The following is an 18,281-nucleotide window of genomic DNA, read 5'->3' on the forward strand; positions in this document are numbered from 1 at the left end:
TACCATTCAGGATATTAGTTACAGTAGCCAACAGCAGTACCTTCCAAATTATGTCAAGCCATGAAGCCTTCTCCCTAGAAAAACAGAGTTGACCGATAAACAAAACAAAGGTCAAGGAAAGGGCAACTGAGCCCACCAGGAGACTCGTGGAAGTTAAAGTCCGTCTGAGAGCACACTGTGAGATCCCTAGCCTGTCACATCCATTAGAATAGCCACTGCTAAGTGCACTGCAGAGTCAAAGTTTTTAACTTGAGTGTCTAATTTAGAATGTCCACAGAGCACAGGAACACAGACAGGGCTCGCGAGAGAAGAGAGGGAAAGGGGCCTTAAGGAAGAAAGGGGACAGAGTCCATGTGTTATAAAGGTAGAGGTGGAGAAGTACTGGGGGATGGGGCCTTATGCGGTAGGGAACAGGAGAATGGAGAGAGGAGAGTCGGGAAAGAGGGTTGACCAAAATGAGGGACATATGAAAAAGCCTTACAGAAACCCACTACTCTGTAACCTAATTAAAAACTCAGGTGTCCTACATGGTGAACAGCAGTCTTAGTAAATGAAATCCAGTGCCAGGTGTGGGATATCACCTTATCAGTATTGGTCAGAGAGGCCACAGAGGCTCCCCAAACACTGCAGGCACTGTCATTGCTCTTGGCTGCCCATCATAACTAAGACACAAAGCTGAAGACAAACCATACTTCAGTTGTAAGACAGGGAGAGATCAAGCTAAGACTGGCCTGAACCCTTCCTTCCTGTTGGCTAGTTTTCACAGGACCAGAATGTGCTGTGCAGGCTACTAAGGAAGAAAAGTCATCAATGGACTTCCCCGGTGGTAGACCTGCATGCTATACAAAAAAGCCACCTGGCAAGATGTGTCCCCAGCGTAACTATGGAATGGCTATTGTAGGGATAAACAACTGCTTTCTGGTTTGATTTGAGACCTGCTCTACAAGAGGGAATTCATGCCTGGTACTGTAAACTTAGACCACAGCAGGTCACAGGCCCTAAGGGAGAGCCTATTGGGCCAAATAAACATGTTGTCAACACCCCTCTAAAGGTGATGTTTATGCCCATAGATTAGTCTGCTGTTGACTGTACTCATAGAGGGTTCTCCCTCAGTCAATGCAGACTACTGACTGGTCAAGGAGCTAAGAATAAGTGATCAACCCTAAATAGAACATCTGTACTGACCCTCTACACACACACACACACACACACACACACACACACAGCCATGTCCTTAGCTCTATGACTTTGCTAGGGCTGGTGAAAGACTGGCTCAGCCAAAGGGGAAATATTTTTAGACAAGGGTGCTTCAGAGCTGTAAAAATAGGTCCAGTGAATAGCACACTTGTCAAAGTCCCAAGTACTCCAGCCAAGGAGCAAGCCACTGTGCTAAGCAGAAGCATGCTAGACTTGTGTATCTTTGTAAATGCATCACAATATATGAATCTGGTTCTCTGCAAAGTATCTTACATGGTAAATTCAAGAAACTAGCATTGGCAGGCCCAATATGTGGTCTCTCCATATGCTCGGCACATCTCCTACCAATGACCCTATAGCAGCAGGGCTGTACTTCATCAACATCACAGTCTATCTACAAACTCCCAGTGTCATGATTATCCTCACATCTGATTTCTGACTGCGTCCCAATCTTAGCATAAATACTCAAAGGCAGGCACTGTCCTCTGACATCCATGGGTCAGCTATGACGTGTGTGTGTGTCCATGCGTGTGCATGTGTGTACATTAAATAATAAACAATGTAAAATATAAAACATATTTTATATGCAGGGACCTCAGCGCCTGCTCTCTCACACTTACACCACTCACTAGACACCAGCACTATGAGCTCCAAGTTCTAGCAGAGCTGGCAATGAGGAAGGTATATGTGCCTAAGGCAGAGCAGCAGGGAAGACTGAATATGATTAGGAAGAAAATTAGAAACCAAAGCAAGGGACAAGTGACAGGTAGAATAGGATATCATCACCACAAAGAAAAAAACAAACCCAAGGCTCAACCCCTTATACCCAGTAGGAATGGCAGAACTTCCAAATATACCAAAGGTCAGAGGTGGATAAGCCATAGGGCCGTGCTTTGATCTATACAGAGAGTAGCCTAATAAAGAACTCAGGAACTCAGGAAAGCAGGGAGAACTTCATGACAGGTGAATGGTATGGCCTGAAGTAGTAAACCCTACTGATGTGCAAGGCATGACAGTGAATGCCTTCAGTTCCAGCTTCATGGCAAAGGGAAAGGATTTTCGTTGCTTCAAGGTCAGCCTGGTCTGTATGGTAAGTTCCATGCTGGCTAGAGCTATATAGGGGAACCAGGAAGGAAAGGAAGGAAGGGAGGAAGGGAGGGAGGGGAAAAAGAAGGAAAAGAGCAAGGAGGGGAGGAAGGAAAGGAAAAAAAGGACAGAATTGTTGAGAATAAAAACATGGCCTTCCTAAGGAACATTCAAAAGGAGCATTGATAGTCCAGGAATTATGCCAGTCTCCTGTGATACTAAAACTTCAAGTTTCTATATTTATTTTTCAAGAAAATTTTAACTCACTGCAACCACAAAAGTTAATAAAGCTAACAAGAGCTATGACTATTAGTCCATTAAACACCAGAAAACTCCAAAAAAAACCTGAGGCCGGAGAGAAGCTTTCCAGTCTTTCCAAGCGTCTACCCAGTCACTGAGCATTGCACAAGAACAAAAGACTGACAAATGTTCAGCTGTAGCTTACGATGCTCCCCCAATGCCATTTCAATAGTTTAGAGAACACTAAAGAAAAAAAACACCGTGTGTGTGTGTGTGTGTGTGTGTGTGTGTGTGTGTGTGTGTGTACATGTGTAGGAGAAGATCAAAGGATAACATTTGGGAGTTGTTTCTCCCCTACTATGAGGCAGAGTCTCTCTTGTGGCTTCTACCATGACACATACTCAAGCAAGCTGGTCCTCAACTTCTAGGTAGCTTTCCATGTAAGGATGCTGGGATCACAGCCATACAACTTCATCACTGAGCTACTAACCAGCTCATCTTTTGCATTTTAAAAAAAGGACACACATGTTCAAATACACATACACACAGGCACACAAACCGCACAAATTTGGGGGCTTTGGTCAGATGAACTTACTCCTAACCTTCACAATTTCTCCACACTCCGAAGTGTAAGATATAGACTACACTGTGCCCGAAAGTCTCTCAAACACTATTCCCAGTTGACCTGGTCGCTGCTCACAGTCATGCAATGAAGTGTATGAGCTTCTGGACTCTTCATACAGCAGCTCTTAGAAAGAACTCTTCCATCAACCTGAGAAGCACAGTGCTTGCAGCTTCTTCTTTCCTTCACAAAGCAAAAAGCAATCTGTCTCCACTCAAGGTTCATTTAATGGCACAAGCCACTTTGCCTCAAGATAAATCAGCAGTCAGAACCAAGTCAGAAGTATATAACAGGCAAACACATAAAACAAGTCAATGTGCTTAAACATTAACCTGCAGTCTAAGAGTTTTTTTTTTTTTAAATTTAAAACAAACAAAAAAAATGGCAGGCAATGTAGACACTCATAGAAGGTACACAATCGCTAATGGCCTATGTTCTGGCTAAATGTAATTAGTTCCGGGCCTCATTTGTCTAAAAATACTTAACTATTTGATAAATGCATTGGGTGCATACGAAATGTATTTACACTTTTTTTCCATCCCATTCAGCACAAAATGGAACATGCCAATTAGTTAAAACTATGAACAGAACCTCCACTGACTCAGACCACTTCATAGAGACTTCAGAAGAAAGTCAATGTGATGCAGGACACCATAACCCAGATGCTAATTGGTGTTTGCACTTTTATGGCTTCACTCGGGTGGAATAATTAAATAAAAGGTGCTGACCTTCTCAATGCCCCTGAGCAAACTGCGCTGTCAGCTGGTATCTCTGTCAGGGTTAAGCAAGATGGAACAGAAAACTGGGATCAATGTTCTCCACCTAAACCCAAGGCTCCTGCCTTAACATGGAGCATTGGGAATAAAAGGAGCAGGAGGCTAAAAGGACAAGAGGACAGATGACAATGACAGCATCTGTCCTCTTGTCAATGATCACAATGGCAGTGTATGCCAATTAATTCACTTTTTCCTTTTCCATTTTCCTATAGAACCTCTACTGTAGAGGAAGTGCGGAGATAAAGCAACTGCCTTATGTTTTCACCAACATGCCTAACACATCAATTAATCATTCATCCCTGGTACCAGAATCAAAAAAAAATATTTACGACCCTGTACCAAAAACTGTCCACTATGAATTTGTTTTTCTCAAAAAGGAGATGGCACCGTGGCTGGAGAGATGACTCAGAAGCTGAGAGCATTAGCTCCTTTTCCAGAGGGCCTAGGTTCGGTTCCCAGCACCCACACGGCAGCTCACAACTGTCTGTAACTGAGCTCCAATTTTAAATAAATAAATAGATGGCACTACCTAGAACTATTTGCTGCAAGGCCAAGTGTAAGAAACTGACCGGCTAAACCACTGGAAATATAGTAGAACCATTATGCAGGAAAGCAGTGTCCCCTGCAGGATCAGAGTGGTCACCTAAAGTGACCCAGAGGAAGGGCTGTTCCTTATGAGTTCCCACCATTTAGACTGTGGGTCTTTGTTACACTTTTATTCAAAAGTTCTGCTAGGAGGCGAATCTTTTCCTCTTCCCGCCTACATTTCCACATGCACTCCCTGCTCCAGCTGCTGCAGTAGTTCGTCCAGTCTCTGACCCCGTCCTTGTCAATCACTTGCCTTCCTCTCTTCTCAGGTCAAAGTTCTAGCATCTTACCCAGTCCATTTTAAGTGCCTCCTGTGTGAGTCCTCAGGCAGTTCAACACACTTTCTTTGGATGGATACAACATCCACAGAACACAGCAACCTGCGTTTGTACAAAAGCTGCAAGATGCTTTCTAATTAGTTTCATCAGCAACACTTTTTGGAGCCTTACCTACACTGTTTCGAAGGCCCCAAACCCTATTATGTTGTTACTAAGATATTGCTTAAACATTGTTTAAGAGATGCACTGTTTTATTGGGCCTGGACAAACAATCTCATCCTCAAAGCCTTGAGAAGTTTTTGTGGTGCAGAGGGGTAGGCAGACCAGCTATATTTTCTCCAGTTTAGCCAAACATGGTTTTTGGTTTGTTTTATTTAACGGATTTTGGAAGAAAGTGCAATCAAGGTAACTGGCTGATAAGTTTATAGCAAGCATGTAAGTATGCATTTGGTCGGGAAGAGACACTGACTTTCCAGTACCCTCCCTAATTAAAATTAGGTAAACCCTCCACTGCCACGAAGTTCAAGTTGCAAAAGCCTCGAAAGGTTAAGAATATAACAGCACGGACATTTAAAAAACAACAACAACAAAAACCCACCATAGTTCTATAATGTGTGTAGGCAGCTAAGTATTAAGAGAAAACGGTATTGCACACATTCCAGTATCCAAACTGCAGCTGATTTTGAACTGTGCCTCAGCTGGCACCAGGCAAAGTCCCACAGAAGCCGATTAGAGATTAGAGACTTCCCAGGGCATAAATTACTCTTATCTCTATCGCCCACTCACTCTCTGGAGGTTCAGAGCTGGGCAAGCTTGCAGATTTCTGCACCAGGGCACTAGGTCAAAGGTCAATGTTGCCTGGCCCAGGCCCGGGCGGGAGCCCCAGCAACTCCACAAACTCCCACTAGGGGACTTTCCAAATTGTTACAAAAGTGAAGGCCAACGAAGGAAACTTGTGGGAGAGGCAGGCCACTCGGAAAGAAAACTGCCCAGGCAACAACCGCAGAACTGTAAGAAAAAAAAGCAAAGAAAGAACAAAGAAAGAAAGAAAAAAATTATAAGGAAAACTGAAAGAAATCGCAGCCCAGGTCTTGGAGAGCGGATTCCTGTGAGTTCCAGGCGGTGAGCAAACACACTCTGCAACTCTGCACGCAGATCTGTGCACAGTCCAGCTTCAGTGTGCACGCGTGCACCAGTGCTCTCCACCGAGCCGTCCCCGCGTGCTCAGAAGCACGCACGGAAGGATCGAGCTGTAGTTCTGGGACAGCGAAACTCGCAGCACCTTCTCCTCGGACCGCTTCGAGCTACTCCACCGCACCCGGGGCTCCAGGCCCGCTCACCTGCGCGATGCCGGCGCCCATCAGCCCGCCGCCGATGACCGTCACATGCTTGATCAGAATCTTCTTGGCGGCCGCCGACGCAGAGGAAGAGGAGGACATGGAGCGCACGAATTGCCTGGTCACGAACGCCATAGCTCAGTGGAGCAGCCGAGAATAAGCAGCGGGGACAGCGCGAGAGGTCCTGCCGTGGGCGGGGACGGTTACGTTAGGGGCGGGGCCTCGAGCACGCCCCACCCGCCAGTTTGACAAGCTACAGGTCCACCCCGGAAGGCGGTGCCAAGGACTCAAGCTAGCAGGGACTCTGGCAAGGCAGAGACCCCAAAGGCCACCTGTAGTTGGCTTCACAATCTGGTGGACTGGAGAAGTTAGGATCGTGAACATTGTGTTTAGCGTGAGGACGGTGACCCCGGATACAGAGCCCAGGAGTGGAACTCCTGGCCATCCGCCAACAATCACGGCTATCACTGATACGGAATTACTTCTAAATGTTCATCCCCCAAACTCACCATTCAGAGGAAAGCCATCTGCCCCTCCCCACATTGGAAGAAATGATACTTAATTCTGTGTGCAATGATGTTCCCTGCAAAAACTTCATCTAGGTCTTATAATCTGCAGAACAGAAGTAACTTCCTGTCTGAATGTTGGAGATGGAGAGTCAAAGTTCTCTTGAGCTGTTTCTAGTTACCCACCTCTATATCTAACTTAAGTTAAATAAAACTTAAGCAATGAGTTGCTCAGTGGGCCACTTGCTCCCATCAATTCCAAACTAAAACAGTTTTTTTAAAAAGGAAAAAAAATAACTGGCCAGTCCAGGGTCTTCAGCAATGTTCTTTGTTCTGTAGCTATGAAAAGTTTATGTAACTCTTTCAGCAATTGTCCCTCGGACCAATTTCTATGCCTGTTCCTGCCACAGGCTCTTGAACTTGGGTGTGAAACATCTCTCCCACACTCCCTTTGAAACAGGGTCTGTGTTTTTGCATTGACCCTTCGAATGTTATTTTTATATTTAATTCTTCCAAATAAGCAATGCCCACCAAGTTCTACATTCCTCCCAAGTCAAAAAAGGAGGAGACTAGGAACGGAAGTGGAAGGTTACCCACAGAAACCCAACAGCTTGAAGAATGAAGGAATTTATGAAGAAAGAAAGAAATGTGAACAGCAGTCTGAGGAACTATGCAAGACAGAGAGAACCTCTATGTCTGTCTTAGTCAGGGTTTTACTGCTAGGAACAGACACCATGACCAAGACAAGTCGTGGTAAAGACAACACTTAACTGGGGCTGGCTTACGATTTCAGAGGTTCAGTCTAATGGTGTCACTCCTTGGGCACAATGGCTGAGAAAGGAGAGGCCTCAGTGGCTGAGGCGCTGCTGAGAGAGAAGAGCAGATTGCAAGGAAGCTTGAATAGAAGGGTTTCAACTCCTAATTTTCATTTAGAAAGACTAATTATAATCCAAGTTTGGTGCTGGGATGATATAATTTTCCCTTCCTTTCTTCTTTCTTCTCTTCAATGTATCTCTGTGCACTGTGTGGAGCAATGTCAAAGCGGGACAGAGAAAGATCCTGAGATTGGAGTTATAGACTGTTGTGAGCCACTGTGTGATATCAGGATCCTGAGACTGGAGTTATAGACTGTTGTGAGCCACTGTGTGGGTTCTGAGAGTCCTCTGAAAGGGCATCCACTGCTCATAACCACAGAGCATCTCTCCAGCCCTACAATATATTCACGAAAGATATTTCCGTTGTAATCATGTGTGTACCTCATGCCTGAGGTAATGTACATTTTCAGATCTCTGCCTTTCCTTGGGAAAGAATGATAAATGATAAAGAATGACCTCTGACTTTGGGGAAATGAATGAGAATGATACCGTCTTTCTTGTTTTGTTGAACTGGTTTTAGGTTTTGTCTATCAGAAAACAAAAAATTGTGGCTCCAAGAGCAAAGCCTAGAGCATGGAACCAAAGGTTCACTCACTGAAGAAAGACTGTGATGATCGACTTTACCTGGGGTTTCATGGAAATGAAGGAATGACTTTTATAACTAAGGAATGTAATAGGTTTGAGAAGGTACAGACAGTCCTCTTTCACACAGCCCACTGAGAGCAGCCTCCAAAAGACAGACACGCCAAGAGTTTGAACAACACTGGAGTATTTTTACAAAAAAAAATGTTATCAGTTTGAGCTTTTGAAGGAAAAAAGATTATGGTTGACTTCAGTTATGTGTCTCAGGTTTTTTTACCCTGCCAGCCATTGTCCCCAAGCCAACCACTCTCTAATCACTTGGGAAACCTTTCCTTCCATCCAAAAGCACAGTGGCCTTTGCAATTCACGAGTTAAAATTAAAATCTAGGAAGCCTAAAACATAGATCTCTTGGGAGCAAAGTGGTTTAATTTAAAAAAAAAAAAAAAGCCTTAAAGGTGACCGTTTACAGGAAATGTCGAATTAGAGAAATAAGGCGGTGTGTGATCGGGTTGGTGCAGTCTGGGTTAAAGGTTCGAAGCCTTTGCGCATCTCACCTGTGCACTCGTGGCTGTGGGATTTATGAATCAGGATTTTCCCATTTTACAGCGGGAGGTACCTCTCTGAGCTGTTGCGAGTGGGCTGCTCTCAGCCAGCTTTCTCAAATCATTTGCTCCAGTTAAAAGAGTCACCAAGTGGGCCAGTGAGGAGGATGGTACAATGTAAATTCCTTGCTCCCCCCATCCCCAAGGAGGAAACGATGCACTACATCTTTACAAATGAAACTCTGAATGTGTTTTCTCAGGTTCCCATGGACAAAGCTTTGTGCTCCTGAACAAGAGCAATGAAGGCAGTCACCTTTCTGAGCAACTTTTATCTACTTTCGATTGCCAACATTTATTTTGTGTGTGCGCTGACATACCATGAGCCACACATGGAGGTCATGTGGCAATTTACAGAAGCTGATTTTCTCCTTCTATCACGTAGGCTCCCAGGTTGTCAGGTTTGGAAACAAGAGTCTTTACCCTCTCCGCCATCTTGCTCGCCCTTGACTTGCTCATGTTAAAATGGTTTAACGCAGAAGCAGCCAACACATGTTCAGCCGTTCAGTATGTTGGCCATTGTTTTAGATGCTTTGCATCAGTTAAATTATGGAATCCTTATGATAATCCCATATGTTAGATTCTTTAATATACAGGGAAACTGAAGCCCAGATAAAGAAACTTAGCCAGGATTGGACACAAAGTAACGGAATTGAAACCCAGGACAGCGCGTGTTCTCGGGGCTTTCATGCCGTCCTTTAAGGGTGAAGAAACGAAGGTTTTGAACCACATACAAGCCAGACTCAAAGCTGAGCCTACTCCAAGGCAAGGCCCCACGCTTCTCATTATCCCCCGCACGCCTTAGGAAGGTCCCTCGAATCTCAGTGAGGAATGGGCAGACAGCAATGGACATTACATACATGGAGAACATCACGCACGTGGAGATTGTTACACATGTGGAGATCATCTTATATGTAGAACAAGATCATGATACATGTGAGAACAGCATACATGTAAAGAGCATTTCATATGTGAAGGGCATCATATATGAAGATGTATGTTGTGCATATGGAGAGCATCATGCATGCAGAAAGAGCATTATTTTTATCTGAGTGCACCATACTTGTGGATAGCCTCACACATGTGGATAGCCTCACGCGTGTAGAGAGTGTCACACAATCAGCATTATATATGTGAAAAGTGTTTTATGTGTGGAACTTTTGCTCTCACCCGAATACCGTACGTCGCCAGGGGCCTATCCTGACATCCAGGAAGGCAGCACAGGGGTATAGAGTCAGTGACCAGGCCAAAGCTGCTTTGCCTTTGACAATTCTTTTGTCTTTAACTCTTTGCTATTGTGTGACCCAAACCAGCAAAATCAGATGCAGTGTCTAATGGGAGCAGACAACATGGGCCAAACCAGAGTGAAATCCACACTTGGTTTGTTGAACTCACAGTCAGACACAAGCTTTTAATCAACAACCTATGAGAGAAATATAATCCCAGAGGATCTTTTTCAAAGACACCAAACTTGTGACCTTGACAACAGGTTACTGGCCAGCCTTCTTTGGTTAGGGAAAATGGACAGTTAGGGACAGAAGGACATCCTACAGTAGTTGTAAGAAGAACTCTTCCAGAATAAGAATATGTCACAGTTGGAAAACAAAAACAAAACAAGTAGACAAGCAAACAAAGAAACCAACAACACTGAGTAATATGTTAGCAAATATTTAGGAAAACATTAGCAATAGTTGCCCATAAAACATTTCATATGATTAAGTATAATGTCTGAGGGCTGTTAAATAAACATATCTATCATTTAATCCTGGTCAAACTTTTCTTTCTTTCTTTTTTAATCACTAGCTTTCTCTTTTCCAACTCCTTCACTACCTAAGCTTGGCTGTCCTGAATCTTACACGTGACCTTGAACTCAGATATCTGCATGCCTGTCTCCTGGGATTAAAGGTGTGTACTGCCACGTCTGGATATAAATTTTTCTTCACCTGGAACTTGCTCTGTCTCAGGGTGGCCTTTAACACAGAGACCTGCATGGCTTTATCTCTTGGGATTAAAGGAGTATAACACCATGCCTGGATCTAAATTTACCCTGGTAGGATCTTGCTCCACTCCCTGAATTTGTTATCTCCTTGAACTCAGGATTCAGCTCTATTTCACTTCCTGGTACTCTCAATATTCAAACCATATATTTCATATTTTTTCCTTTCTTAGCTTGCTGCACCTGTTTAGAATACTCTTCATGAGACTTACTGGTTACGCTTTCCTTATGGGAGTCTGAGACCATGTAGGTAGCCAAAATCAATCACTTTTTGGTTTGTTTGTTTGTTTTTCTACTGTCAACAGCACTTGAAGATCTGGTCCTCAGGAGTAACTTGGGCTTGGAAGGAACCTCAGCTCCTCTAGTCCTGTTGGTTACCAACCTGGGTGAGGATGTTAAAAGCCTTGCTTGACCAGTTTCAGTTAATAGTGTGATGGAAATTTCTGCAACTGTCTTGTGTTGACCCTCCTCTTGAAGAGTAGACACTGGTTAGAGCCCACTTGGTGTCCTCTCCACGAGCTCTGTTGTACTTTTCCGTTGCTGTGACAAAACACTGTGACCAGGGGAATATATTTGCTGTGCAGCCGATGATGACCTCAAACATTTGCTCCTCCTGGCTGCATCTCCATGAGTGCTGGGATAACAGGTCTGTTGCCCCATTTCCTGTGCTCCATGTTGCTTTCTCTGGCTGTGATAAACACGGTATAGAGTCATGAAGGGAACGCAGAGCCCGAACCTGGGATGCTGAAGCAGAAGCCTGGGAGGAGTGGAGCCTGCAAGCTTACTCTCCAAGGCTTACTCAACTCGCAACACTCACGGCAGGCTGGCCCCTTTGTCTTGGCTATGCTTTCACTGCTGTGAACCTAGAGGCCGCGATAGAGGCAACTTATAGAACAGAAAGTTTATTGTGGTCTTACAGTGTCAGAGGGTGAGTCTGTGACCATCATGGCGGAGCATGGCAGCAAGCAGGCAGGCATGGTACTGGGGGGGGGGAGAGGAGAGAAAGAAAGATAGGAGAGAAGGAAGAGAGAGGAGAGAGAGAGAGGAGGAGGAGGAGAGAGGGGGGAAGAGAGAAGAGAAAGATAAGAGGAGAGGAGAGAGGAGAGAGAAAGGGGAGAGAGGCAAGAGAGGGGAGAGAGAGAGGAGGGAGAGGGAAGAGAAAGATTAAAGAGAGGGGGAGAGAGAGAGAGGAGAGAGAAAGAGGAGAGAGAGGGAGAGAGAGGAGAGAGAGAAAGAGGAGAGAGAGGGAGAGAGAGGAGAGAGAGAAGAGGAGAGAGAAAGGAGAGAGGGGGAAGAGAGAGGAGAAAGATAAGAGGAGAGGAGAGAGAGAGGAGAGAGAAAGGAGAGAAAGGGGAGAGAGGCAAGAGAGGGGAGAGAGAGGGGAGGGAGAGAGGAGAGAAAGATTAACGAGAGGGAAGAGAGAGGAGAAAGAGGAAAGGGGGGAGAGAGAGGAGAGAGAGGGAGAGAAAAAGGAGAGAGGGGAAGAAACAGACAGGGGGAGGAGAGGGAAGAGAGAGAGGAGAGAGAGAAAGAGGAGAGGGGCAAGAGAGAGAGAGAGAGACAGAGACAAAGACTGGGTGTTAGCATTCTGTTTAAACTCCACCCCACAGCAACTGCCAGGTAAGCTCCGCCCCACAGTTACCTGGCAACAGCCAGGTATAACAGGGGCTGCTTGCCCCCTCCTTACTCTTTTGCTCCTTCCTCTCTTCCTCTCTTGCTCTCTTACCCCTTTGTCCCTTCTCTCCCCATTCCCTTCCCCCTCTCCCTGTGTGCTCATGGCAGCCTCTTCTCCCCTTCTTCTCTCTCTGCCCCTACTACCCTCATAACTCCCCTCCCCATGACCTGAATAAACTCTATTCTATACTATACCGTTGTATGGCTGGTCCCTCAGAAGGAAGGAATGCCTAGCATGGGCCCTCCAGAGGCACCTCTTTGCCCCCACACCTCACCACACCTTCACAGAACACTTTATCTTCTTATAACACTGGTGCTGAAACCCGGGACATAGCTTATCTTTTTTATCTTTTTATGAACACATCTCTGGGTCTGATGGGTTCTTTTAAAACCTCAAAGCCTACCCCAGGTGACATGCCTCCACTGACAAGATCACACCTCCTAATCTTTCCTAGACGGTTCCACTGACTGAGGGTCAACATTCAAACATGTGAGCCTGTGGGCACCATTCTCGTCCAAACCACTGTACCCTCCATCAATATTTAATCAAGGAAATGCCCCCACAGGTTTTTTAAAATGACTTATTTATTTACTTTTATTTATGTGAGTATACCGTAACTGTCTTTAGACACACCAGAAGAGGGCATCAGATCCCATTACAGATGGCTGTGAGCCACCATGTGGTTGCTGGGAATGGAACTCAGGACCTCTGGAAGAGCAGTCTGTGCTCTTAACTGTTAACTGCAAATTTACAGGCAATGTGCAAAAATTAAGATTAGCACACACACATACACACACAGACACACACAGACACACACATACACACAGACACACAAACATATACTTCTAATTCAGAGGCACCATTATTAAGAGTTTGTTGTGTTTTGTTTATTTATTTACTTAAGACAGGGTCTCATTGTAGTTGAAGGCAACCTTGAACTTGGGATCCTCATCTTTCTGCCTTCCAAGGGCCAGGATCACAGTTGTGTGTCACCATAGTCATCTCGTTGTCAGCCTTCACCTAGTCTATCTGTATGTAGTCATATACTGTCTGAAGTCTTTGAGGGTAACACACAGTGTTGCTTTACTTTGAATACTTCAGTATATCTGTCTTAGAGATGCACTTGGTCACATAACCACATTACAGTCATCAACTTTTACAAATCTGAATCTGAGTTGTTTCTTTTTACTCTATTATGTGCTCTCCGATTTCCATAATTAAATCCATAATACCCTTATTGAGTTCTTTTTTCTTTAGTGAATGTGGGGTCAGGTGTTGTGTCTACTTTGTCTCTCACAGCACCGGCTAGCTTATCTTCTTGGGAGTGGTCCCAGGGAACAAAAGGCAGAGAAGTCAGTGTTTTGGTGACCTGGCTTTAATCACAACTGCAGTTTCCACCGAAGCCTGGTGTTGACATGGGTCCACGGTGGTCAGCGTGAGAGGGAACTGTTGGATCATTAGAGCTGTTCTTCCTAAGCTCTGGCTACTGCACTATCCCAAGGCCATGGAGAGTTGTTTACAAGATTTACTGTTTTCTCTGCAGCTTTGCAGAGTCCCTTTGTCCCACCCAGGGTCCTTACCTGCAATCTAGGAGTTGCTCTTTTTCTCTGAGCTGACACCACACAGTCTTGCTCACCAGCTGTATGTAAGTTTGGGGTACATGATGATTTCCATTCGTGTAGCTATTTTGGTTTTTGACTTTGCCTTGGCTAACTACACTGAATGATACTGAGGCCTGATCTCAGTGAGAGACAGGTTTAATTGGCCTTAAGTGGACCATCAGCATCCACCTCTTTATCTGGGGTGGTTCTAAAATCCTTTCAGGGTTGAGAACTGTGGTCTAGTCGACTCTAGTCTGTGGCATAAGAGAATTGAGGCCCAAAGAAAGGGCACACATGCAGGCAACTGCAGGTGGAGTGTTTCACTGCAGACACCCTCCTTCCCAGTTCAGCCCTCCTCCCACCATCTGCATCCCTGAATATGTCAATGCAGAAACTTCTAGAAACTTCTCAGCTCCCTACATCTAGGAACCGTGGAGTTGTTTATGGTAGTGTGTGGGGGGTGGTGGTGGTAGTGGTGGTAAGAGATTATCAGTCCTCAGACACAGTGCAGATGTTCAGTGGAAATCTGTGTTAGGCAGAGCACCTGAAAGGTATTTCCCAGTCTTCGACAGAAGAGGAACACAAGGCTTAAAGACAGCAGGACTCTGGGCTGAAGCAGGACTCGGGTCCGAATACGCTCTGACTAGCTTCCCTATCTCAGTCTGCCCATCTTCCTATCCGGCTTTATACGACGCCCTGTCTGGTGCTACAGTCAGCCCTGGCCTACGTGTGGTCCAGCGCATCTGAGTTCTCCTTTGTGTGCCTGTGCAGGTGTTTTCCTTGCTCTTAGGCTTCTCGACACCAAGACAGAGAGAACACACAGCAAATGCAGCGGAGTAGCTCAGATCCTGAACTAACTAACCTCAGATCCTGAGCTACTCTAAGATCCTGAAAAGTCTTTCATTTCTAATGAAGCTTTTGCCTTTAGATTTTCCCCCCTTATTTGTAAAATTTGTATTTTCATCATGTTTCAGATTTCCTGTTTTTTGTTTTTGCTGTTGTTTTGTTTTGTTTTCTGATTTAATATTTATTTTGACTGAGATATCCATTTTCATGGTTTGTTTTTTAATTTTTGATTTGAGTTTTTAAATTTACATTTTAAATGTTATTTCTTTTCCCAGTTTCCCCTCTGGAATCCCCTTATCCCATTCTCCCTCCCCTGCCTCTATGAGGGTGCTCCCCACCCACCCATCTCCCTCCTGACTCTCCAACCTGGCATTTCCCTACACTGGGGCATCAAGCCTTCCCAGGACCAAGGGCCTCTCCTCCCACTGATGACCCACAAGGCCATCTTCTGCAACATATGCGGCTGGAGCCATGGGTCCCTCCATGTGTACGCTTTGGTTGGTGGTTTGGTCCCTGGGAGCTTTGTGGGGTTTGGTTGGTTGATATTGTTGTTCTTCCTATGGGGTTGCAAACCCCTTCAGCTCCCAGGTCCCCAATGGAGGAGTTAGAGAAAGGACTGAAGAGGAGCCTTTACATTTTTAATGAAAGGAATTTTTGTCCACTAGAGGGCAGCCAAGAGCTTCTTCATACCACTTTTCTCAAGAGTGGGTGGGGGTGGGCGGGAACTGAGGACAGCCACCTTTCTTAGATGGGGTGAAGTGGGTGGGGTCGGGGGTGTTGTTTGTTTTATCTGTGGATAGAAGACACATGTTTTATATGGGCGTGAGCATATGTGTGCAAGTATTGCCAGAGGGCATGTGGAAATCAGAAGACTACTTGGAGTTAGTTCTTTGAAACCTGCTGAGTCCCGGTTCAAATTCAAGTAGTCAGGCTTGATAGCACGCGCCTTTGCTCACTGAGCTATCTTGCCAGCCCAATATATATATATTCTTATTAATAGACATTTCTTTGAAAACTCAATAAGCACATATTGATCACACACGTGTTCATGCACGCACACACACACACACACTATCCCACTTCCTCTGAATCTTTCTCACCTTTGCCCCTTCTCCCAGGATAAGTAGTCAATAGTTCAGCAACAAGTATTGTTGTTGGGATTCTGTAAACCCCACCCCTCAATTACCTGGCAGTAGCCAGGTATGTTCTGCCCCAGTGACCTGACACTATAAAAGGGGCTGCTTGCCCCCTCCTCTCTCTCTTGCTCTTGTGCTCTTGCAGCCTTGCTCTCCCACCCCTACCCCTCCTCTTCCCTTCCCTTCCCCCCTCTCCCTCCACGTGCTCATGGCTGGCCTCTACTCCTCCTCCTCTCTCCCTCTCTCCCTCCCTCTCTCCCTCTCTCCCTCCCCCCTCTCTCTCCCTCTCTCTCTCTCTCTCTCTTTCTCTCTCTCTCTCTCTCTCTCTCTCTCTCTCTCTCACACACACACACAGCCTCTCCAGCGATGTTGCCCAATAACCTTACCTCACCCTTCATCAGCTGCCCTGACTCTGATGTTGCCATGACCCCTTACCTCTCCTCTATCTCTCTTCTTGGCATGGCAAACTTTTAAAGCATCTGGGACACATCCCATAGGAATGTTAGGTTCCTTAGACTGCAATACAACCACAACCCTTGATACCCCATCTCTGCCACAGTGCCCAGGGATCCAAAATACATCAATCCTCTGTGGCACGCAGGCATACCACCGTTTGCCTGGCAAGCTGGTCAGGAAGCTGCACTTTGGTTCTCCTTTTCCCCGAACTAGGAGTAATCCAGGGAAACGAGCCCCTGCCAATCCCAGTCGTCAATATGATGGCCGCCCAACATAAAAGAGCAGTTCAGGTCATGCCACTTTTGGGAGCTGCAGGAATAGCAGTAGGTACTATCACTGGGATAGCAGGAATAACTACTTCCATGACCAAATATAGTGAGATCACTTCCATTTTCAGCAACAGGTTTCAAGAAGTGTCTGAAACTTTGCTCACTATCCAAAAACAGATAGATTCCCTGGCATCTGTGGTTCTTCAAAACTGACGGGGGCTGGACATCATAACAGCTAAAGAAGGTGGCCTTTGCCTGTTCCTCCAAGAAGAATGCTGCTTCTATGTCAACCAATCCGGGACAGTGAGAGATAAGATCCAGGAGCTACAGACAGACATACAGAATTCCAGGGAACGTGAGACCTCCAGTTTCTGGACCTTCGAAAACCCTATATGGAAGTGGATACTCCCCTTCGTAACCCCTCCTCTAGTCATCTTTCTAGCATTACTGTTTGCTCCCTGTCTTATCAATCTTGTCTCTACATTCCTTCAACGACAGATACAAAAAATTTCTAACCAAGCCATTAATCAGCTCCTGTTGCAGGACTACAAGCCATGCGCATGGAGATCCTGATGTTAACGATTACCAAGCGGACCCCGATGGTGAAAACCAGCTACACCCCTACGACGCCCCAAGACAGCAGGAAGCAGTTTAAGAGACCGGCCGCCCCTATTCCCTTTTCACCATCAGCTTCCCTATCCTCTCCTTTTCTCTCTCTTTTTATAAGAAAAAGGGAGGAATGTTGGCATTAGGATAGCCCCTTCCTCCAGCAATGGCTCCACCCACAGGTGACAGGAACCTAGCACATCAATTGCCATGGAAACAGCCAAAGCATTCCCAGAAGACATCAGTTCTGAATCCCATCTCCACCTGGGAGCAAGTGACGTCACTACCCCTACAAAAGACCGAAACCCCTCCTCCTCACTCTCTTTCTCTTCTTCTCTTCGCCTGGCCTTGACCCTTCCCACATCCCGTTCTATTAAAACCTCTCCGCGTGGAACCGTGTTTGGTGTGGTCTGTCTGGGCATGGGCGGGAAATCTAATTAACGGCAACTGTTGCAACAGAAATGCCTACACTGGGGCCGTGCCATGGGCGACAACACCCAGTGGAAGGTTTGCGTGTTGTCTACGGGGTCAGACTCACTTCACTCTCCGTTTGCTCTGCTGACTCACCCGGCACTTGCACACTATGCGGAACTCGCTCTAGTGAGGCCTCTGCTTCATAGTTGGTGGCCAGAGGTGGGAGAGAGAAGCAGGTGGAGGAAATGGGGATGGAAAATGGAGGGGGGGATGGGAGAGGGAGATGGGAGGGGGAAGAGATGGGAAAGATAAAAATGGGAGGAAAACGATAGAGGGAGAATAGTTGGGGGTGATGGGAGGTAGGGGAAAGGGGAGGGGAAAGACGGGAGGTAAGGGAGATGGGAAGGGAAGGGATGGGATGATGAAAGACTGACCCTGTAAATTTTGGGTCAATCATTATGTTCATAAAGACAGTGAAAGGATTCAGAAGGAAATAAGCTGAAAATGAGGTTTGAGGGTTCTTGGGAGTTCAGTTTTAACGAGAATGTGGGTTGGGTCTTCTGCAGAGCTGGTCTTCAAGCTGTGACCTATGGGA

General features: G+C 45.8%; 1 protein-coding gene across 1 annotated transcript in view; it reads right to left on the minus strand.

Annotated features, from left to right (window-relative positions):
• The window catches only part of HADH (hydroxyacyl-CoA dehydrogenase), a 31,533-nt gene extending 25,220 nt beyond the window's left edge, over positions 1-6,313 (minus strand). Inside the window, exon 1 of the mRNA XM_080916458.1 lies at positions 6,128-6,313. Coding sequence (XP_080772584.1) covers positions 6,128-6,259 — 132 coding nt within the window. The 5' untranslated portion in view covers positions 6,260-6,313. The remainder of the gene's footprint in view (positions 1-6,127) is intronic.
• Between the last annotated feature and the right edge of the window lie 11,968 nt (positions 6,314-18,281).

Source organism: Micromys minutus (genome assembly GCF_963924665.1).
Source record: "Micromys minutus genome assembly, chromosome: 4".
Taxonomy (NCBI): domain Eukaryota; kingdom Metazoa; phylum Chordata; class Mammalia; order Rodentia; family Muridae; genus Micromys; species Micromys minutus.